A 23,611-nucleotide genomic window follows, 5' to 3' on the forward strand; every position below is an offset into this window, starting at 1 on the left:
TAAAATTGAAAAAATAATACATTGAAGGGTGGTTGGAAGGATTTAACAAGTTGACATATGTAAAACATTTTAAAAGAACACCTGCAGTCAATAAACAGCTATGTAAGTATCAACTATTAGTATCATTACTCCAGAATGAAGAAAATCTACTATCCTAAGATCTTTGTCTATATCAAAAAATCATAAAATTGAGAAACTACAGATTCTGACATTTAAAGTACCTTTTATTGAGCTTCCTACTCTCTCATTGTAATAACTAGAGGCCTGGTGCACAAATACATGCACATTGAAAGAAAATTAATTAGAAGAAATTATTTTAGAGGCCAGAGAGGGACTGCAGGAGGGTGGCTGCTTCAGGGCATGTCCAGTCTCGCCCAGTCCCCATCAGGCCAATCGAGGTGGCTGGCCAGGGAGGGACTGTGGGAAGGCTCCAGGGCATGTCTGGCCCACCCTGCCCAGTCCCGATCAATCAGACCCCAGCAGCAAGCTAACCTACTGGTCAGAGCATCTGTCCCCTGGTGGTCAGTACACGTCATAGCGACTGGTTGAGCGGTCAGATCGGTCAGACACTTAGTATATTAGGCTTTTATATATATAGATAACCACTGATAATGATTAAGAGTCCAGCTTTTAAATGCTTAAGGAATCCAATGGACATTAATAAAGGTCTCACGCATTTAAAAAAAGTTTCAGGAGTAAACCTTTGTTTTTGTTTTTTCCCCCCCACTGAACCTCTTAACACAAGATCATGAAATGCTCAATACTGAACTCCACTGAACTAAGTTCACTTGTAAAAGTCTATTATCCCAGTCACAGTGGGTCTAGTATTTTAAAAACTTACATTTTAACACCACCTCTATGAATGGGAGGAGCTAAGTAAGTGAGTCTAAAAGACTGAGAAACTTTTTAATAATTGGGGTAAATTCAAAGCCTAAACGATCCATTTTTTGCAGTTTTAAATGACCTATTAAAATTGTATTATTTAACAAGTTTTAAAAAACAACAACAAACTTGTCAATTAAATTAGGACATTAAAAAACATATGTTTGGCTCAGCATGACGCTCTTCTAATAGAAACAAATGGTCTTTAATGTGGCACCAGTTTTTATTTCTTTTAAACAGTCACTTTAACATATGTTTGTGTATATGTATATGTATGTGTGTACACATACATACATGTACATGCATTTCACTCATCTTTTCATAGTTTTCAAAGAATGATCATGTATACTGTCCATTAAGTGTTAACAAATGGTCAATTCAAAAACTTCAGCCTCAGAACCCAAATGATCATTTAAAAAGAAAAACTAGCTCCAAGAATGGGTATTAAAAAAAAAAAATAAGGATTGAGCTAGAACATCTGAAATGTATCTTTAAGAAATTGGAGTTATACTTATTACACTTAAAATATGTGATCATAAACTTGATTATAACATCAAGTTCCCCTCCCCAAAATACATTATACCAACGATAATTCTCCTTATCAGATTGCAATTACAAACTCTTCTACAAAAACTTTAGGAAAAAAAACCCTAAAATATGAAATCCTGAAGGAAATAGAATAAGAGTTAAAAAATCATGAGCATCTATCCAGCAAAATTGTTTCTAATCAGCATGTCTTATTTATCTCAGCAAAGATAAGTGTCAATCTTTTTAACTTGTGCATTTTTTTTGGCAAACAAATTTAAAGTTAAATTTCAGAAAGTTCACAATAGGTGACTAAATAAACAAAAGTTTTCCTAAAAGTCTTCACTCCAATACAGTATAGTAGGTAAAGAACCTTAAAACTAAAAATCATGAGTACTCAATATAAAAATGAGTCATCATAAATACAAAATCTTGAATTTAGATGCCTTACATGGACATGCATTTTGGATGATTTTTGCTCAATGAACTTAAAATTGAAAATTCATTTTTCTTTTTTTACTCTAGGACAATAATTTTTATAAAAAGAAATAATATATCTCTAAAATAAATTATTGTAAGTTAAATATAGTTAAGAATGCTGCTTTTTAAAAAATTCCGAGTACCTATGCCAACATAGCACATTTGTACTTGCCTATAGAGGCACACAATCAGTATATGGATAAAGAAATAAAATTATGTCTTAACATTTCAATAAAGCCATGTTAGATTTTCATTCTCATTTCCTGGGGTTATTTATAGAAATATTTATAGTATAGGTAACTATTCTAGGTAAACTTCTCTTGTGCTCGCCTAACAGAGATAAATAGAAAGTAATGGGAGCGGGTGACTTTGAAGCTAGAGAAGGTAAGGTAAAGGGCTAAGGCAAATTTTGTGGTATCATCTGGTTCCTATTAATATAGGGCAGCTTGGCTCACCTGTGTCCACACATTAAAAAATTAAATGGGTCACTGAGACAATTTTTGGATAACTCATCTCAGAAAACACTCGAATCGAAAATATCCAGCACACTGAAACAAAGATGAATTCTTGACTAGTGCTACACTCCATTTTATTTTGTTGGCTGAAGACTGATTATCATGGTGATCCTATGCCCTCCTAAGTACTTCTAAGTCTCCATCCCCCTCACAGCTCTTCCACTGACTAACTTGAAAGATTCTCTTTAAAGGAATAATGCAAAGTAACTTTTAACTTTGAAGTAAGTTGACTTTAAAATCCAATTTGCTACTGACACCTAATGTTAGAATTATCATCTAACATTAAAAGCAACAAGCAGTCTTCTCTAGATCACATAATTTAACTCCCAATTTAACAAAGGAAAGGCCCTGATGTAAAAATGTTAACATCATATACTATTTGTAACTAATACAAATAAGAGATGAATAATATAATCTAAAAATAACTTGCATTATCCCTGGGAATCCTAAAAAAATAAAAAAGTAAAAAATCAAAGACTCCATAAGTATTCATCAATTCTTTAAAGATACATGAAAGTTTTCAGATAAAAATTTCCAAACAAGATTTTATTATCCTGACCGGTTTGGCTCAGTGGATAGAGCGTCGGCCTGCAGACTAAAGGGTCCTCGGTTCGATCCCGGTCAAGGGCATGTACCTTGGTTGCGAGCACATCCCCAGTAGGGGCTGTGGAGGAGGCAGCTGATTGATATTTCTCTCTCATCGATGTTTCTAACTCTCTATCCCTCTCCCTTCCTTTCTGTAAAAAAAAAAAAAAATCAATAAAATATATTTTTTTAAAAAGATTTTATTATTTTTTAGGATCAGACCATAGATCATATTTTTTTAATATTTTTTTATTGATTTCAGAGAGGAAGGGAGAGAGAGAGAGAAATATCAATGACGAGAATCATTGATCGGCTCCCTCCTGCATGCCTCCCCCTGGGGATCTAGTCCAAAAAGGACCTTGACCGGAACCGAACCTGGGACCCTTCAGTCTGCGGACCAAAGCTCTCTCCATTGAGCCAAACCCGCTAGGGCAGGCTTCTCATTCTTAATCCAGCACATATTAGGCCAATATCCTGGTGCTGCCCTGACCGATTTGACTCAGTGGATAGAGCGTCGGCCTGCGGACTCAGGGGTCCCTGGTTCGATTCCGGTCAGGGGTTGCGGGCACGTATCCGGTGGGGAGTGTGCAGGAGGCAGCTGATCAATGTTTCTCTCTCATCAATGTTTCTAACTCTCTATCCCTCTCCCTTCCTCTCTGTAAGGAATCAATGGAATATATATATATTTTTTAAAATATCCTGGTGCTTTCTAAAGTTTACTGAATTGACAGATTAAGTTCCTCACACCCCAGACTTTGAAATCTTAAATCTAATATGAACGGTGATTCTCCAAAATTAGTGGCAAGCAACATAATGAGTACAATGTGGACACATTACTTTCCTAGACAACTGGCCAAATTTGTATTTTCTTTAGTGTCACTGATTAAATGAGACTCTGGCCTTTTCTGTTTCATGACCAGTTTGCATTATTTTTCACCCATTTTTCTTACAAATGCATACAGCAGGTTGCAGGAAAAATTTAGGGATCAGTGCAAAGCATTGTCACTACAGGAAAAATAGCCTGCATTTTATAGTTTGATAGGCATTATGATGCTGTATTGAGTAAAATATTAAAACAGGTTTGTAATGCTTATATGTCCTTTAATGCTGAAATTGTATAGCATGCTACTTTCTAAACCTCACATATAAGAAAGAACGTGTAGAGATGCAATTCTTTTAAACAGTGTTTCTTTTCATTCTTTTTCCCCTTAGTAAAAACAAATTTGTGGATAAAAGTTTCCTTAGCCAGTCAGTATTTAATTCTAAAAATCCCAACACTATCTTATAGACCTTACAATACAGAACACAAAATATAAAACTCTTATAACATCACCAGAAGAGGAGGGAGGGGGGAAAAAGTCAGAAAAATATACAAAGCATTGAAAGGATGGATGTGGAGGATGCCAGAGGGAGCGGGGGAGGGTTTCAGGAGGTTCAGGGCAAGCCCTGTGGTGACGTCAGCTCACAGACTTAATGTTACAGCCGTCAGCACAGGCCTCCTGCTTTCCTATTGGTGAACACCATGTCAGCCGACATCAGAAGATAATCATCATTGGCCAGACAATTACAACTGGAGCAAGAAGCACCCACTGCTCTGAGCACAGACCTGCCAGGCTGCTGAAAGAAGGCAGAGCCCAGCTGCCCTTCTTACTGAATGAATTTTATGTAGCCTTACCAATCACTAGGTGATTTTGCTCCTTGCAAGAAGCCTTCATAAAAAAATAAGTCAGCCATTAGTGAGAAGAGCAGGTAAAGGCCAGACATCTCATAAAAGAACAAAATGCCCCTTTTCAATGTTGTAAAATCACAAGGAGTTTTCAGTGTAAAACTAGAACTCAAAAATGCTATTGAGCTAAAAGCAGGCATTTTCCTCCACCTCATGTAATAAACTCTCATTTTCCAGAGAATAGTACCCCAGGTATTTTTAACTTGGCACGCAGTTTTAAGAGGAGGTTCAGGATGACTATTCAAGGGGATGTATTCCCTTGCATTTCATTTCAATTGCTTTTCTAATTTGTTATAGGTAAAATTATTTGCTAAAAAAATTAAAAGGTCTGCACTATTTATTCTGTGTCTAGAGAACAATGAATAGAGGGTTAATCATTTGTTAAAGCAGCAATAAACTTGCCTCAGCTGGACCCTGTAATGTTCATATAACACTTTTCTAAAACAGGGGCCCCACTACATTCATATGCAATAAAGTAATGAATATGGATTATAGGATATGTTTTAATAAACTACCCTTATTTAAGGTCCACTTAAATAATACCAGGATGTACAAAACAGCACTCCTGGCAGTCCTCACAATTCTTCAAAAGACAGCATAGCTCATTTTTGAGAGATAAACTATAATTCTCTACATTGACAAGTTTTGTTTGAAACTATGCCTAGAAAATATTTTTTAGGACAACTGCAAATGATTTCTCAAAAGATATAGTAGAAGCTTCACAACACTGTTCTTTCCTCCCAAAGCTATTTCAAACCATTTGAAGTTAAGGAACCTGGAAAGTTAAGACCTATGGTTTCTTAAACGTCTCCTAGTCCCCGACAGGGTCTAAGCCTTGGTTATGGAGCTCCCTTCTCCTGTAAACAAGGGAAACAGAAAGAAATTCTTCTTTTCTTATACCCCTGGTTCAGGACTTTCTCGCTATTGGGATTATGAGAGAGAGGTTATAAAACTGGGTACACAAACTCTGGAATAAAAGAAGCAATACAATTTGGGATCAAGAAGACTTGCGAGTAAGGGGTAACAGCCAGCACCGTTTTTGTTTTGAGTGTTTTGTTTTTTTGTTTTTTTTTATTGCAATAAGCAAGCCAAGAAGAACATAAAATCAATAGAGACAAAAAGTCAGGGAGGGGGAAATCCTAGTAAGGGACAATGACATAGTATTCAAAACGCAGGGGGGGGCCAAATATGTTAAGTTTCAGATATTAACAGGAAGTGCTGGCCATACAGTGGGCACCGATCATCATTTTATAACCTACTAGACAAGCATTTTCCCCAGCATCTGCCATGTACAAAGCATTTTTTGAGATGCTCAGGATAATCTAGAGTGGAATGAGACAAGAACTATAGACCCTCCCTCAAGAGCTGATGTTCTGGTAGGAGGCAGACACACACCTGCAAATTATGTATATATATTAGTATATGCCAGGAAAGAGACTGCCAGATGAAAAGTACAGATAAGGAGCTAGGAGGAAACGTTGGTCAGAGCCCAACAGGGGAAGCTAAGTTGGCACATTTTTGCCAGTTTCAGTCAGTCCCTTGAGGGCTAGGCCCAGTCTGGCTGGCTCAGCGTGTACTTGTTGAGTGAATGGAGAAAACAGGCGGGAAATGGTACCTGGAGGAGGCACAGAAAGTGACCTCAGAGAAAAGGCAAAAAGTAAACAAGAGGCCCTCTTGGCGGCGATGGTGCAAGGGAAGGCTGGCCGGCCGACCGTGAGCCGGGCAGCCGCCTCCAGAAAGGCAGGCTCAACTCCGGTGCCGCAGGTCGCGCACACGCCGACCTTACAACACAGAGCACACAGTGGGGCTAACGGGGGTGGGGGGGGGTGGGGGGATGGGCGCGAGTAGTGGGACCAGAGCTAGAACAAACGACCGCAGAGCAGACCCCAGCCCTCGGCGGCTTCAGCGCCACCCCTTACGCGGGAAGAGGAAGTGCAGCTGGATGCAGAAGGTGCCCGGGCGAGGGGCTCGGCTTTCTCAGCGCCGCGGCCTCCAATGTCTAGACTCTTCGGGGCCAAGCCTCGCGGTGTGCAACCTCCTCCCACCGCCACCCACCCCAGGCGCTCTCGGCCTCGGCGGCCAGGAGGGGCCCCAGCCTCACTCCCCGGCCTCCCGAGCGGATCGCGCACCGCTCTCGGCTTCCGCTCTGGCCCGACGCGGGCCTCCGGACCCCAACGCCCCCCTGCACCCCGCACCCTCTCGCCCCGGCGCCTCTATCCGCCAGCGGGTCGGCCGGGCGGGAGGATGGGAGAGCGGCAGCCCAATCACCTGAGGCCAGTCGCTGCTCCCGGGGCCTGAGGAAGGGAAGTTGAACCCCCTCTCTGCTCCGACCCGCGGCAGCCCGCCCAGCGCACCCACCCGCCCTGGCCCCCAGCACGCAGCGTCTCTGGTTTCCCACCGCCGAGACGGGGGAAGGAAGGCAGGTCGGGGCGGGGCGCACGCGGCGGCTGGGTCCCTGTGCACCCCCAGCCTCTCCTACCCGATCACCCCAACCCCCGCCCTCTTCCAACACAGGGGGGCGGCGGGCCACTGCCCAGCTCCGAGTGCGCTCGGCTGGCACTCCACTGAGAGCCAGAGCCGGGGCGGAGGGGAGAGGGAATGTCTGCCACCGCAGCAACCTCCGCCTGCTGGGAGGAGAGGTGAGCACGCCCTGCCCTGTTAAATATTGCAGAGTGACACAGGATCGCCTCCCACACGGGGATTTTCAAAAGGGCTGGTGGAGGGAGCACGGTAAACAAGAAAGATGCTTTCCCTGGTTATTATAAGTTTGCCCGGGGAAGAGCACGCAAGGATTCAATCCATCTCAACTCCACTCGGCAGCCTCCCACTGGATTAGAACTGAGCGTGTCCAAAAGGCGTTTCCGTACAACAGAAACTTAATGGCGTGGCTCCCTCCCCTCGCTGGGGTTCATTCATTTTTATTTCTGTTTTCATTGTCCCCCTCACACCCCCCACCCCCAAACCCCGCCTCTTTATGAAACCGGAAAAGGATCCGCGTGGAGAAAGGGGTCCAGGAAAGGAGGAAAGCGGCTGGGGAGCGCAGAGGGGGCAGAGAGGTGGGCGAGCGGCAAGGAGAAAGGAAGGGCGCGAGGGATGGGAAGAGGGAGAGGACCGGAGAGCCGAGGGCGCCGGGTGGGAGAGGGTTAAAAGGCGCCAGGGACCGGGTTCCCCTCCGCCGCCTCGCAGACTCCGATTGCGGGAGGCCGAGCAAGAAACCCCCCACTCTAGATGAAAGCCAGAAGGCAGCACAGGTAGGGAACCCGGACTGTGGCTCCTCTGCCGCGCAAACATCTACTCTCTGTGCACACATATATGCTCCACGTTATATAATCTGTGTTCAAATGCATGTGTCGCCGAGGTTCGCACAGGGGCACCCAGACCTACGCGCTTCAGGCAGCCCTCGTGTCTCAGCGGCCGGCTCCCTGCGGCCCGCGATCCCCCGCTCCATTCGCGCCCAGGCGGGGAGCAGCCAGGAAGGCACCCCGGAGAGGCGCGCGGGGCTCCAGGACACAGAATCACGCGAAAGCATCACCTACCAGTTTTCCTGCATCCATTGGATGGCTTCGTTCTCGTTGAATTGCTTCTCGAATTCATATTCTTGTAAAGTCAACACTGACATGTTCATTGGGGCTGATCTTCGGAGTCGCTATGTGTTCTCTACACAAAATAAAATAAGCTGTGAAGCGCTAGGTTTCAAGTATTAAGCTTCCCCTACCCGCCCCCCAGGCCTGCCCCTCGCCGCTGGGTCGCGGCGGTCGGTCTCTCCCAAGCTCTCAGCTACATCCAGGGCTGAGCATTGCCTGCGCTCGGCTCCCAGCTCCGCGCTCCGGGGCTCTCCTCCTCTCGGCGTCCGCATCCACCGTAGGAGGAAATGAATGCCTTGCGGTCTTAGTGCCCGCACGTTTGTCCATCACCCTTTTTACTTGTCTACAGGGAAATCTCCTCCCCCTCGTGCGATGGGAAAAATTAACCCTTTGCGCGGGAGAGCGAGAGCGCGCGAGACCTCTCCCCTCGAGCCCCGGGAGGCTCTTTGCCCGAGCGAAGGTGACTGGGGAAGTGGGAGAAGGACGAGGAGAGGGAGAAAGTGGCCTCAAGGTCGGCCCCGGTCCCCAATACCGACCTCGTGGGCCGCCTAACCTTGCCTTTGAAGGTAGTTTCGGCGTGCGGGGCGCAGCCCGGAGGCGCGCGTGCCCACGAGCTTGGCAAGTAGGCGACAGGAAATAGTAAAACCTGCCAGCTGTCTTGTAAGAACGCCAAGGCAAATCTGAGCCGAGATTACCCGCGAAGGAAACGGGCTCCCCGCCTCCTGGCTCCCGCGAGTACCCTCCAGGTCCCCCATCCCGGAGCGATGGTGTTGACTCACTTAAACGTGGGGCCAGGCGGCCAGCAGAGCTCCCAAATCACTTGCCGGCTTGAGATGCTGAGGCTGAGGATGGTGGAAAGTGCAGAGTGAAAAGGAGTAGCCCGGAGAGGGAAATTGGTTAGGGGGAGGGTTTGGGTAGGGGGAGGGGGAGGGTTAATGAACTGAGAGAGACAAAGGTGGGGAGAGGAAGTTAGCGGGTAGGAAAACTGAACTAACTGGTCCAATGCGAAAATTTTACTTCCATCCATGAGGAATTGGCCTTTATTTATTTTCCGGGTAGGTGGAACAGAATTGCTTGAGAGAGTGCTAAATGTAATCTTGACCCTTCCTGAACCCCAGTCTCACAGCAGTGTTTTAGTCCCAGCTTCTGTAGACACCCCTCTTTCTTTTCCGAGAGGAAAAAGTGTTTTTCATTCGGTCCATCCCTCCATTCATTCCCCACAAGTTAGAAAAAAAAAGAAAGAAATATAATCCATGGATGTATTTGTAAGCTTAAAATACAACAATAAGGAACCTACGCTTTAAAAATTAGGTGGACATTAGGACCTGGAAGAAAATTCCCCTTCTCTTGTGGGTGGCTCCCCACCACCCTTGGTAATCCAAAAAACGGGGTATTTCATGCAAAGCCAAGTGTCTGGAAACCATAGAAAAGTGGGGACTAGGAGAAACAGTTCTGTCAAAGAGGAAGGTATAATTTGAAATTAAAGAAGGAGTTTTAAAAATCCACTACCAGATTATATAAATCAAAGGACTAGACTGGTTGATGATTAGCAAATTAATTTATAAGTTGACACTCAAAGATTCCATGCATGGAATTTTCAAGTGTTGTTCTAGAGACTTCTACAGTACAATTCTCAGTGAAGGTAAAACTCAGGCCAAAGGCCTGAGGCCCATTGGGCTGGAAGGTGGGTGTGGCCTGATGAGATAAGGATTTTTGCACAGTTTCTGGGCAATCAATAAATATTTGTAAAATGAATGAAAGACTGATTTAAAAACTATGAAAAAAGAAGAGGAAAAAAATCCAGCAGTTTATTATATGTTGCAAGGATAAGTCCTACTTTTGTTTTTAAAGGATTTTATTTTTAAATTATGTATTCTTACTAGTCATCACATCAATTTCAAACTAGTCTGAGAAATTCTCATTTACTTACCATGTTTCTTATTCAAATAATGTCTGATTGCCTATTTATTTCCAAAGATGGATTTGGGGCTATGCTAAAAACAAATATCTGATTTGTGCTTAACAGTGTCTAAAGAGAAATGACTTCAAAGTGGGAGATACCACTCCATTTCTTAACCTTTAAAGTGGACGCCTGCAAAAATGGCAAATGCTTGATAGTACTAAGTGCTGTTGAGAGTATACAGAACAGGCACTGTAGGTGGCAGTGAGAACTGGCGATGATCTGGAAGGCACCTCGGCAGCCTATATTCGGCAGGTCATTTTCAACCCACTTATCCTCTGACCAGTCATTCACCAGGTATTTCTGGAGCCTGTGTTCTTCTGAGCTCCTGGGACTCAGTGGGGAAGAAGGGAGACAGGGGTCCTGCTCTTTTGAAGCTCACATTCCAGAGGGGAAGACAAAATGATGTAATAGCAGGTGAAGTGCTAAGATTAAAATTAAACTGCATGATGGGAAGGGATGGGGGTGCTCCTTTAAACCCTGAAGGCCTCATTAAGAAGGTAACTTTGAGGTGAAACTACTATGACAAAGAGCCAGCCCTCTGTTGCAGTGTTACAGGACGCAGCAGCAAGTCCAAAAGCCCTGGAATTAAAATTGCAAAATTAAGAGCAAACCAGGTCTTAACTGATAGGTTGGAGAAGCAGGCAGGAGCCAGGTCCTTATGGCCTGGTAAGTCAAGGCAAAATATTTGAATTTGATTCTAAACTACAATGGGGTGAAGGAATATTAAAGGATTTTTAACTGGAGGATAGCATGATCATTCCTAGTAATTCTACTACTAGGAATTTACTCTGTGAATACACTCACAAAAACATCCAAAATATAAGATATTGTTCAGCACTATTTGTAATAACAAAACACCCTTATAATGGAATATCATAAAGCTTTTTAAAAAGAAATGTGTTGTGGACTGGATCGCCAGTAGGGGGCAGGGAGTATGCAGGAGGCAGCCAATCAAGGATTCTCATCATTGATGTCTCTCTCTCTCTCTCTCTCTCTCTCTCTCTCTCTCCCTTTCTCTCTGAAATCAATAAAAATAATTCTGCAAGCTGCAATATCAAAAAAGCTTCCAGATACATTTTAAAGGAAATTTAAAAAGAAAGGCACAGGACATTGTATATAGTGTTACATTAAGAAAAACATCTATAATTGTACACAATTTGTTTTCTAGAAAATCAGACAAGAACTTGTTGGTGATGTATATATTTGGAGAAAGGCCTAGGAGCAAACTAAGGAGAATTCTTACTTACTATTTTTACTGTTTATCTTTCTACAGTATTTGAATTTTATTGTGATGTATTTGTATGTCATTGAAAAACAAGTCAAAAGAAGTTAGTTAAGTAGTGAGATAATAGGTCACTTTCCTAGTTTTAATTTTCCATATTGAAAAACTCAGAATGTAACATAATATTAGAAATAACACATTTAAACGGCAATTTTTCTAGACTTGTTTTAAATTACAAAATGTACACCAAGTCCTAGCTATTTGCATACTTTCCCACGGAGGGGCTATGGAAGGTTAGGAAAGATGGAGGGGGACGTTGGGAGGGTGCCCAACAACACCACTAGCAATTTTTATGAGAAGATTTATTGTGTGTGTTTTTAATGCATAACCAGATAGATAGTTAATATTGCATATAAATAACCGGACCTCAAAAAGTAAGTCAATCGATATTTAGTAGTAATATTTTAAAAATTAGGCTAGAGAGTAAGAAGTCTTTGAAAGACAAAACTTACCACAAAGATGACTTGACTACTAAAACATCTGGATTTTAGTCCTAATTGTATTCCAGATTGAACTGTCTGATCTTGGGGAGAATAAATCAATCCTTTAACTTCCTTTTCCACATATAAAAAAGCAGTGCTAGGCTGAATGAACTGGATACCAGCTCAGAATTTCTCTGGCATAGAAATATGTTAAAATATTTTAATACAAGCCTGCTTTTCTAGACCTCAATTCCATAGTCTAAGTCTAGCCAAGCTAACCCATTTGAAAACCTCTGAACATCTTAGTTTAATCTCCTTTTTTCTCAGAATTCCCTCTCCTTGGAATACCCTTCTGTTCCTACCCCCCCCCCAACCCCCCCCATGTTTACCTGTCAAATTTAGTCTACTCTTTGGATACTCACAAACTGCTCTCTACTTGAGGCCTTTGCTGCTCCTGGAGATAATCTCTCTCTCTTGCCTCGTAAACTCTTGAAGCTCTTGTTAGCACAGCTCTTAAGGCCCTCAGATTTCCTCTCCCGTGTAGGAAATTGTAAATTTCCGTAAGGACCGGGACAATGATTTATTGTTTGCATTATTTTCCTAAAGCTGCTATAACAAATGACTACAAACCACCACATCACCCCAGAGTTGCATAACTTTCTTTCAACAGATCTAGAGATTTCTAAACTGGAAAACAAACCTCGAGTAGGTGAACCCATTTCCCCTTGCATCCTGATTCACTTGACATTTTATGCCCTTTGGGAAATAATGCATAATTTCTTCTTCTAGCTTCGATGATGCTACCAAGCTGGCATTAATTCTGGGCAAAAGGGACGGTCAGAAGGGACTGCCACTCTGAATAGTTGCAGTATCATTCTGGCCTCACCTATAGAGGGTGGCAATATAGGGACCACATCCACATCTGATTTTTAGAACCCCAATGAACTTCGCTAGCAACCTAATTAGAGATATTTTCAAAAAGTTGGATGCCGTATTATTTTGTAAAAGAGGAATGCTTATTTTGTGTTCTTAACATTGCAAATAAAAAACTCATCTACAAACTTGTAACTGCCCCAGAAGACAAAAAATAAATATTTAGCATCCAATCATTTTCACTTTAGACTTCTCAGAAAATTATGAATTCTTAGATAATTTTTTCCCCAAAGGCATAATTTATTTACAAACCCAAGAGGCCAAGGAGACTTTGGACATCCCCATCCCCTTCCTTAACAAAAAACGGACAGAACAGAGATGGGTCTTCACCTTCTCACAAGGTTTTTGGGACAAACAGTGAAGTTGGGGCCTGGGGGCCCCTTAAATTCCCTGGCAGGCACTGGGAGAAACAGGCTGAGTCAGCCACCCATCTTTTCAGCACCTGCTCCCCAGCCAGAGTCTCAGAGTATCTCTTCCCCTTGACCCAAAGTTTGGGGTGGGCCTGGGCCACCTCTGACCCCATCACAAATAGACCTGTCCTAAAAGAGCTCATCCTACCGACAAACATTCTCTACTGTTTTTGATAGAATTGAGGTACATATAAAAGACATCAAATATTTTATGTAACTAAGAGGAGTAAGAATAATTATGTAAAAATTGACTTAGACTCCAAAATAGATACCTATGAAGTTTAAGTGAGGAGTGAGCACAGCAGTTCAGAGGAAAAAAATTGATTTAAGAAGCTATGACAAGGGTACGTGAAAGATGCTCAAAATTCCAATTTTATCCTGGGGTTTCACAATTCTGTGAGCATGTGCCTTCCACGCTGAAGATAGTTTCTGCCTAAACCCTCTAAGTCTGAGAGCCAAGACTTTTCACTTGGTGGTGAGTAGCAGAGGGGAGTTAAGATCTTAATCCTCGGGACTCAGGCCTCAACTTGATGCGCTTCCACCTCTCCTGTGCTTTCTTTATTTTAGATATGTTCCCACACACTTCCCCTGTGTACGTTCAATACACAGTCTTTCAGTAGCACAAAAATTTATTTGGGGGTATAAATGAAAACGTACTAGTAAAGGACACTTTGATAACAAAAGCAGATTTCTCATCATTGCTAAAAAGATCATAGCGCCCCTGGAGGACAATTGGGCAACCTGCATGTGAAGGGAAACCTAGAAAATGCCGATTACATTAATAAGATATTTCTCTCTCTATATGTGTGTGTGTTTGTGTATCCGTGCACTGGCTGTTAGAAAATTTCATTTACTCCTCATTCTCTGTTTTACTAGAGGTTAGAAGATGCATCAAAAATATCAAATGAGTGAATAAACTCCCTTGAATTACTCTCCTGCTATCCTTCTGATATGTATTGGTCCAAACTATAAGAGAGGCCTCCAGAAAGGCATGGGTCTCAGTGGGCCCCTTCCCACCATGATCCAACCGTGGCAAGACAGTGAGTCGACTGTGACTCGGCCTTTGGACAGCAGGGCTTTGACGCTCATGTGAGGTTAAGAGGGCCTTTCACCACCTTGTGACTTGGGCTAAGACTTACATAGCAGTGAATATTAATTAAACTCCTAAAGACCATCTTTTCAGCCGGCGCCAGGCCAGACAACCTAAAAAGGGGCAAGTGTTTTTATTATAAGGAACCTCTGAAGAATGCTTGCATCTGGTGTCAGTCCTAAGAATAATTGTTTCTTCTTAAGTAATTGACCTATTGTAATGGAATCATGTCTTCCCTGTTAGAATGTTTGGAGGCAAATCGGGGCCTTGCTTTTGGAGCAAGTATTTAGCTTAATATAAAATACATTTATTCCCCTTTCCTTCTTATAATCTTACCTTTATTTTGTCTTATTTTACACATTTTTATGATGTTGGATTTTATGCATTCTCCTACTGTATTTTATACAGGGTGTCCCAAAAAATGAATACACACTTTGAACAATTATTGATTCTAATGGGTTAAATTAGAAAAGAAAGAAACATCAATTGAGCTATCAGAAAAAGATGTGTATACATTTTTTTGAACATTCTATATATAAAAAGGTAGGGAAAGAACAAAAAGAAGGGAGAAAGAAGGAAAGAAGGAAGGAAGGAAGGAAGGAAGGAAGGAAGGAAGGAAGGAAGGAAGGAAGGAAGGGAAGAGGGAGAGAGGGAAGAAGGGTGGAAGGAAGAGAGGGAGAGGTTGGAAGGAGGAAAACCAACCACTCTCATATGCATGCAGAACAAGACCTGGCAGAAGTCACTTCAGCTGCTTGTTAGACTCACAGGGGTCCTCAAACTTTTTAAACAGGGGGCCACTTCACTGTCCCTCAGACCGTTGGAGGGCTGGACTATAGTTTAAAAAAAAAACTATGAACAAATTCCTATGCACACTGCACATATCTTATTTTGAAGTAAAAAAACAAAACGGGAACAAATACAATATTTGTATTTGCATGTGGCCCGGGGGCCATAGTTTGAGGACCCCTGTGTTAGAGGAAGACTATCCTGAAAGGGAAATGTGTGTCGCAGTGTAAAGAGCACTAGACTGCTGCCAGAAGGCCTGGAGTCTTTGCTAGCCCTGCCATTCACTTACTGGGTAATGCTGGGCAAATCCCTTTACCACTCTGAGTGAAGGGTTTTTTTGTTTGTTTGCTTTTCACTTTCCTCCTCTGTGAAATAAGGATATTGGAAAATATGATCAGTAAGTTCTCCGCCAGTTCTAATGTTGTATGGTTTTTAGCAGGCAAAGGAGAGAGCTGTAAACTGACCTTGACAATCTAGTTACCTTGCGGACACTTGTGCCACATCTAGCCTGAACACCTGTGCTCCATGCACTATGAGTGGCAAGCACTCATAGGACCAGATTCCTATCAACCAATTCAACTCTGAGCCTGGAGTCTTTCTCAGGTCACGTAGACAACTCTTGCACTTGCCCAAGTATTTTGATAAAAACCTTTGGGAGATATTGGAGGGTGTTTTAAGTTGGAAAATAAAATGGCCTTGAAAAAAATACCATCAACAAAATGAAACAGCTCCCAAAGAGCCAAATTAGTAAAATATTCCCTCAATGTGGTTTTTCCAAGATTGTGCTGATTTTTACTTATTTTTTCAATTACAGTCTACATTCAGTATTATTCTGTATTAGTTTCAGATGTACAGCACAGTGGTAGATAATCATGTACTTTATAGAGTGGTTTCCCCCATTCCCCACTGCTGATATTTCAAGTACCCACCTGGCCCCATACCTAGTTATTATGATATTATTGACTCTATTCCTTATGCTGTAATTTACATCCCTGTGACTATTTTGTAACACTAATTTGTACTTCTTAATCCTTTTACCTTTTCCATCCAGCCCCCCCAACCCTCTTCCCCTCTGGCAACCATCAGTCTGTTCTCTGTATCTATGAGTCTGTTTGTTTCTCTTTTTTTGGTTTTTAAATTGATTTTAGAGAGACAGCAGATGAGAGAGAGAGAGAGAGAGAGAGAGAGAGAGAGAGAGATTGAGAGAGAGAGAGAGAAACATTGATTTGTTGTTCCATTTATTTTTGCATTTATTGGTTGCTTCTTGTATGTGCCCTGACCAGGCATCAAACCCACAACCTTGACATATCAAGACAACATTCTAACTAACTGAGCTACCTGGCCAGGGTTATGAGTGTGTTTCTATTTGTTTGTTTATTTTGTTCTTTAGATTCCACATATAATTGAAATCATATGGTATTTGTCTTTTTCTGACTTGTTTTATTTAGCACAACACCCTCTAAGTCCATTCATGCTATTGCAAAAGATAAGATTTCATTCTTTTTATGGCTGAGTAGTATTCCATTGTGTATATGTACCACAAGTGGATAAACGTCACTTGTCTGTTGACAGGCACTTGAGTTGCTTCCATATCTTGGCTATTGTAAATAATGCTGAAATGAACAAAGGGGTGCAAATTAGTGTTTTGGGTTTCTTCAGATATATTCCCAGAAATGGAATCACTGGGTCATAAGGCAATTTTATTTTTAGAGGAACCTCAACAATGTTTTTCATAATGGTTGTGCCAATCTTATTTGTTGAGTTATTGGCCATAACAATTCTGACAGGTATGAGATAATATCTCACTATGGGTTTTATTTGCAATTCTCTGGTGACTGGTGATGTTGAGCAACTTCTCATATTTCTGTTGACTATCTGTATGTCCTCTTTAGAGAAATGTCTATTCAGGTGTTGCACCTACTTTTTAATTGGGTTGTTTGTGCTTCTGGTGCTGAGTTGTCCGAGTTCTTTACAAATTTGTATATTAACCTCTTATCAGCTGTATCATTGGTGAAAATCTTCTCCCATTCAATGGGTTGTCTTTTTATTTTGTTGATGGTTTCCCTTGCTGTGCAAAAACTTTTTAGTTTGATATAGTACCATTTGTTTACTTTTTATAAACAATGGCTGCCTAGGAGGTGGAGCTTTTGACGCTAACTGACATAGAAACCGATCAATCAGAACTTAGTCTGGGTGAACTGCGAAGGCAGGACCTAAGGTGGGGGCTGAGAAGGGGTTTTAAAGGCAACAGCTGTTTGGTGTAAGGTGTATGAATGCGGTTCAATTTTTTAATAACCAGTTTGGCAGTATAGTGCACATGGCTGGCTATCAGTTCAGATATAGGGGTTATGTATTTTTGTCTGCCAAGATAATCTCCTCCTGCTGAAAAAGGCTCCCTGCTCCCCATTTACTCAATCCTATCCTATATAATCTATCTATACTAATAAATGGATAATATGCTAATTAGACTGAATCAACTGGCCATCTTCCGGACACCCAACTTCCTTCCAGACAAAGCCATGGTGGTTGGGGCCAAGGCAGAGGAAGTTAGGGGTGATTAGGCTGCCAGGGGAGAGCAGTTAGGGGTGAGATCAGGCTGGCAGGGGGTTAGGAGCAATCAGGCCAGCAGGGGAGGGCAGTTAAGGGTGACCAGTCTGGCAGGGGAGGGCAGTTGGGGGTGACCAGGCCAGCAGGGGAGGGCAGTTGAGGGTGACCAGGCCAGCAGGGGAGGGCAGTTGGGTGTGATCAGGCAAGCAGTCAGAGGTGGTTAGGAGCAATCAGGCAGGCAGGCAGAGAGGTTAGTGACAATCAGGCAGGCAGGCAGAGTTGTTAGGGGCGATCAGGCAGGCAGGTGAGCAGTTGGGAGCCAGCGGTCCCAGATTGCGAGCGGGTGCAGGCTGGGCTGAGGGAACCCCCTGCCCCCATGAACAAATTTTGTGCACTGGCCTCTAGTCTATATATATATATATAAAGCCAGCGACCAGAATGCCTTAACAACCAGAACAACCAGTCACTATGACACCCACTTTGGCCAGTGAACTGCCCAATTGGCTGGCAGCCAACCTCCCGCAGCCCCTCCCTCTGGCCTGCCCCGCCCCTGATTGCCCCCCACCCTGATAGGCCTGAGGCCCCTCCCCCAGCCAGCTCTGCCCCTGATCAACACCCCCACCCCTTTTGGGGCCGGGGCCAGCCCACTGATCACAGCCCCTCTCCATGGCTGGCCCCACTCCTGATCAGCCCCCACCATTCCAATCAGCCTGCAGCCCCTCCCCCCAGCCAGCTCTTCCCCCATCCACCCCCCCACACACACCAATCGGGAGTGGGGCTTGCCAGCCAACCTCCCATGGCCCCTCCCCAAACTGCTGACCCCCAATTGGTCCCCCAACCCATTTGGGTGTGGGGCCAGCCATCCCACCACCCATAGCCCCTCCCTAAGGCCAGATCTGCCCCCAATCGCCCCCTCACCCCAATGGGGGCAGGGCCCACCATCCAACCACCTGTGGACCACCCCCACCCCCCCCCCCCCCCCCCCCCCGCCCCAGCCAGCCCAGCTCTGATCAGGCCCAATAGGGGCTGGCTGACCAGGCAACCTCCTGTGGTCTTCTCCTCCCAACAGGTCCAGCCTGATCTGCCCCAACTGTGGCTGGACCTGCCGGACCCCACCCATGCATGAATTTGTGCACTGGGACTCTAATTTAATATAATCCAGTGCTCAAAGGTCCTTCTCCAATTCCTTTCCACCTATATACCATTTTTACATTCTGAGTGTATATACAGTGGTATACCTTCCTGCATGATTTAAAAATATGATACTTATTTTCACACCTGGTCTGTTGATAATCTTGAATTCAGCAGAATTCCAAGCAGAAATTCAATACTATAAAAACATTGCTCTAGTAGGTAATACCACTAAAGCAGAAATAGATATCTTCTTATATAGCTTACAGCAGTTCATCTGGAAAGTTTTCCTAATAGTGGTGATATAAGAAGACTAAGTAAGCCTCTTATAATTTAAGCATTCGCTATTAACAAATAACTTTAACCAAGTTTCCAGTGACCTCATCACTTTTTATGATAATTTGTTTTTTTCACTAGGGGTTAACTTTTTGTCATTAAATAGGAATGTGTAAGTCTATTTACTCTTTTGTAAAATAGGAATAATACCTCTTCTAGAGATTTGATTAAAAAACCTGTAAATGTTATATTGCTGAATATTTTTTAAAATCTGAGAATGATTATACTCTTTCTCCTATGCTTATCTCACCATTGTATGTTGGGTATGGGGGTGGGAGCACAGATCCCTTTAGTACACAGATATTTGTGAAAAGAGTTGTTAGGGGTAAAATAAGCAAGTTTAGGGAGTTTTAGGAATTAGGGGGTCCATGGGGGAGGGAGGCATAGTTGGTTGGGGACTTGGAGCTGGCCAAAGTTGCCACAGGATAAGGGGAGAGGAAGACACCCATTCACAGAAGACAGGGGAAAGCCACAGGGTGTAGAAAAACAAAAGGGGAAAAGAAGAAAACAGATTTTCACAGGGGATAGAGAACTCTGAAGGGGGAGAAACACGGGGAGGCGGGGGTGTCTCACATGGGATTTGAGCTTTGAAACTTCTGTAATGACCAATCAAAAGGGAATATCAGGATACAAAGAACTGCAGCCTTTATAAACCTTGGGGAAAAGGGACTTAGTGGACTACCCCTTTGGGACTCCCTCCCTACTTGGGAGTCTGTACTTGTTTCCAATAAATGTCCACCTTTTCATATACCACCTTTAAAAAAAATATTTTTATTGATTTCAGAGAGGAAGGGAGGAGAGAGAGTTAGAAACATCAAGGATGAGAGAGAATCATTGATTGGCTGCCTCCTGCATGCCCCCCACTGGGGATGGAGCCGCAACCCAGACATGTGCCCTTGGCAGGAACCGAACCTGGGACCCTTCAGTCCGCAGGCTGATGCTCTATCCACTGAGCCAAGCCAGCTAGGGCTATATACCACCTTTTGTCTGTGGCTTCATTCTTCTAAGCCAGCTGGACAAGAACCCAGGAAAGAAATCGCCTTTTCATCCTGCTCAGAAGAAACCACGTGTTTCAGTTTGGTTCTGCGTTTCAGTTGGATGGAGAGGAACTGGACTCCAGGAGCTGTACTTAAGACACTAAAACAAGTATGTCTTCTGCAACTGGAGCTGACTTAAATGATGAGATTCTGAACAATGAGCTGAGGTTCTACTGGGATGAGACTCATGAAAGCCTTGGGGAGGAGTGAGTGTATGTTGCATGTAGAAGAAATGTATATAATCTGTTAGAGGGAATTCTGTACTGGTTTTTAAATATGTTCACAAAGACGTAGCTACTCTTCCCTTCCCGAAGTGCAACTTAATATCCCTCTTCTTGAATACGCTCTCCATTAATGGCTCTTATTTAATGAATATGACAAAGCAGAAGTGACATCGCATAGCATCAGAGCAGAGGTCATAAAAGCATTGAAGCTTTCTTTGTGATCACTCTCTAAGAGGGAAGTTGGCTGCCAGGTAGTGTATGAAAAGGTCCACATACAGGGAACTAAGGCCCATTGTCAACAGCATGTGAGGAACTAAAGCCCCCCCTGCTGATAGCTTGTGAGTGAGTCATCTTGGGAGCAGGTGTTCCAGCCCCATGTAAGCCTTCTGATGATTCCCTGCAGCCCCTGCCAACATCTTGACTGCAATCACATGAAAGATTGAGTCAGTACCATCCAAATTAGCTTTTTCAAATTCCTGACTACAGAAGTTGCAAGATAATAAATGTGTGGGAATAATTTGTTACACAGCAATAGATAACTAATGCAGAAGTATAGGGGTGATGTAGCAGTTAAATATGGCCACAATAATGCTGTGTAATGAACAACTACAAAACCTCAGTGGCATACAATGATAAGCATTTATTATGGGCCAACTGGAGTTCAGCTAAGCTGGGCTGGGCTCAAGTAGGTGGTTCTGTTCCTCTCAGCAAGGCTTGCTCTTGCATCAGGGGTAAGTTGGGAGTCTTGTCTTTCTCACTCTCCTCCAGGACCAGCAGGCTATGCTAGGCATGTTCCTTTTTTTTTTAACATATATTTTATTGATTTTAGAGAGTGAAGGAGAGAGAGGGAGAGAGAGAAACATCAATGATGAGAGAGAATCATTGATCAGCTGCTTCCTGCACCAAGCCCGCAATCCAGGCATGTGCCCTGACAGGGAATCGGACTGTGACCTCCTGGTTCATAGGTCAATGCTTAACCACTGAGCCACACCGGCCAGGCATGAATAGTCTTTTTAAAATTTTCATTAAATTTATTAGAGTGACATTAGTTAATAAAATTATATAGGTTTCAGGTATACAATTCTATAGTACATCATCTGTACTAGTATACTGTATTGTCCTTCTATCACTATTTATCCTCTTTTTACCCTCTTTTACCTCTCCCCATCCCCCATTCCCTCTGGTGATTGCCATGCTGTTGTCTGTGTCTATGAGCTTTTTTCCTTGCTTAATCTTTTTCCACCCAGCCCCCAAACCCTTCCCCTCTGACAGCTGTCAGTCTGTTCTCTGTATCTATGAGTCTGTTTCTATAATGTTTATTGGCCTATTTTGTTCATTAGACTCCACATATAACTGAAATTATATAGTATTTGTCTTTATGTGACTGTCTTATTTCACTTAGCATAATACTCTCCAGGTCCATCCATGTTGTCACAAAAGGTAAAATTTCCTTATTTTAACAGCTGAGTAGTACCTCAGCTTTTTTATCCACTCATCTACTGATTGGCACTTGGGCTGCTTTCAAATCTTGGCTATTGTAAATAACACTGCAATGAACAAAGGACCACATATATTCTTTCAAATTAGTATTTGGGGTTTCTTCAGATATATTCCCAGAAGTGGAATCACTGGGTCATCAGGCAGTTTCATTTTTAATTTTTTGAGGAAACTCCATAAGCTTTTCACAGTGGCTGCCCCAATCTGAATTCCTACCAACAGTGCACTAGGGTTCCCTTTTCTCCACATTCTCACCAACACTTGTTGTTTGTTGATTTATTGATGATATCCATTCTAACAGGTGTGAGTTGATATCACATTGTTGTTTTAATTTGCATTCCTGTGATGATTATTGACATATTTTTATATGTCTGTTGGCCATCTGTAGATTGTCTTCTTTGGAGAAAGGTCTATTTAGGTCCTTTGCCCATGTTTTTGTTTTTTTTAATTGGATTGTTTGTTTTTTGGTGTTGGGTTATATTTTATAAATTTTGGATATTAACCCCTTATCAGATGTATCATTGACCAATATGTTCTCCCATTCAGTAGTTTGCCTTTTCATTTTGTTGATGGTTTCCTTTGCTGTGCAAATCTTTTTTTGTATGGTGTAGTCTCATTTGTTTATTTATTCTTTTGTTATCCTTGCTCAAGGCTATATGCCAGAAGAAAACATTGCTACAATAAATGTTCAAGGTTTTACTACCTATATTTTCTTCCAGGATTTTTATGGTTTTGAGTCTTACAGTTAAGTCTTTACCAACTTTGAATTTATTCTTGTGTATGTTTAAGAAGGTAGTGTAATTTTTTTTGCGTATATCTGTCCAATTTTCACAACACCATTTATTAATTAGACTATCTTTACCCCATCTTATGTTCCTGTCTCCTTTATTAAATACTAGAGGCCTGTTGCATGAAAAGATTCATGCAATAGGCTTTCCCTTCCCCTGGCTGCCGGCACCGGTTTTCCTCCGGCACCCGGGACCCAGGCCTTCGCTCCGGCCGGAGCCACCTTCAAGCCTTCACTGCCCCGCCCAGCCTCCCCGGGCCGGGTCTCACACAGCGCGCCCGGATTGCGGCCAGGCAGGCCAGCCGATTGCTGCTGCACCACCCGGCCACCCCGGGTTGGGTCTCACACAGGACACCCGCCGCCCAGGGTTGCAAATAGCAGGCCCGGATGGCGGCAGGGCAGGTGGGATGGCACTGTCCCCCCCCACCACCCTGGGTGGCAAATAGCAGGCCCAGATGGCGGCGGGTCAGGCGGGATGGCACTGTCCCACCCTGCCTGCAGTATGCAAATTAGCCACCATCTTTGTTGTCGGTTAATTTGCATATCGTGCTGATTAGCCAATGGGAGGCGTAGCGAAGGTACTGTCAATTACCATGTTTGTCTATTATTAGATAGGATTAATTGATCATAAAGGTGTAAGTTTATTTCTGAATTATCTGTGTTGTTCCATTGATCTATGTGTCCACTTTTACCCAGTACCATGCTGTTTTGAATACTATGGCCTTGTAGTATAGTTTGAGATCAGGTAGCTTGATTTGACTATTGGGGGTCTTTTCTGGTTCCATATAAATCTTTGGAATATTTGTTCTAGTTCTGTGAAAAATATCATTGGTATCTTGATAGGAACTGTGTTGAATCTACAGGTTACT

At 43.0% G+C, this 23,611-nt stretch overlaps 1 protein-coding gene across 5 annotated transcripts in view; it reads right to left on the minus strand.

Annotated features, from left to right (window-relative positions):
* ELOVL6 (ELOVL fatty acid elongase 6) overlaps window positions 1-9,156 on the minus strand; it is a 145,854-nt gene extending 136,698 nt beyond the window's left edge. The window contains exons 1-2 of one of the 5 annotated variants that reach the window (XM_070390761.1): window positions 9,077-9,156; window positions 8,250-8,370 (exon numbers count right to left, since the gene is read on the minus strand). In XM_070390761.1, coding sequence (XP_070246862.1) covers window positions 8,250-8,338 — 89 coding nt within the window. In that variant the 5' untranslated portion in view covers window positions 8,339-8,370; window positions 9,077-9,156. The other 4 variants (XM_070390770.1, XM_070390745.1, XM_070390779.1 and 1 more) reach the window with 4 other exon arrangements.
* Between the last annotated feature and the right edge of the window lie 14,455 nt (window positions 9,157-23,611).

This window comes from Myotis yumanensis, unplaced genomic scaffold (assembly GCF_028538775.1).
Source record: "Myotis yumanensis isolate MYYU_CA2020_CCGP unplaced genomic scaffold, mMyoYum1.0.hap1 SCAF_1, whole genome shotgun sequence".
Classification (NCBI taxonomy): Eukaryota; Metazoa; Chordata; class Mammalia; order Chiroptera; family Vespertilionidae; genus Myotis; species Myotis yumanensis.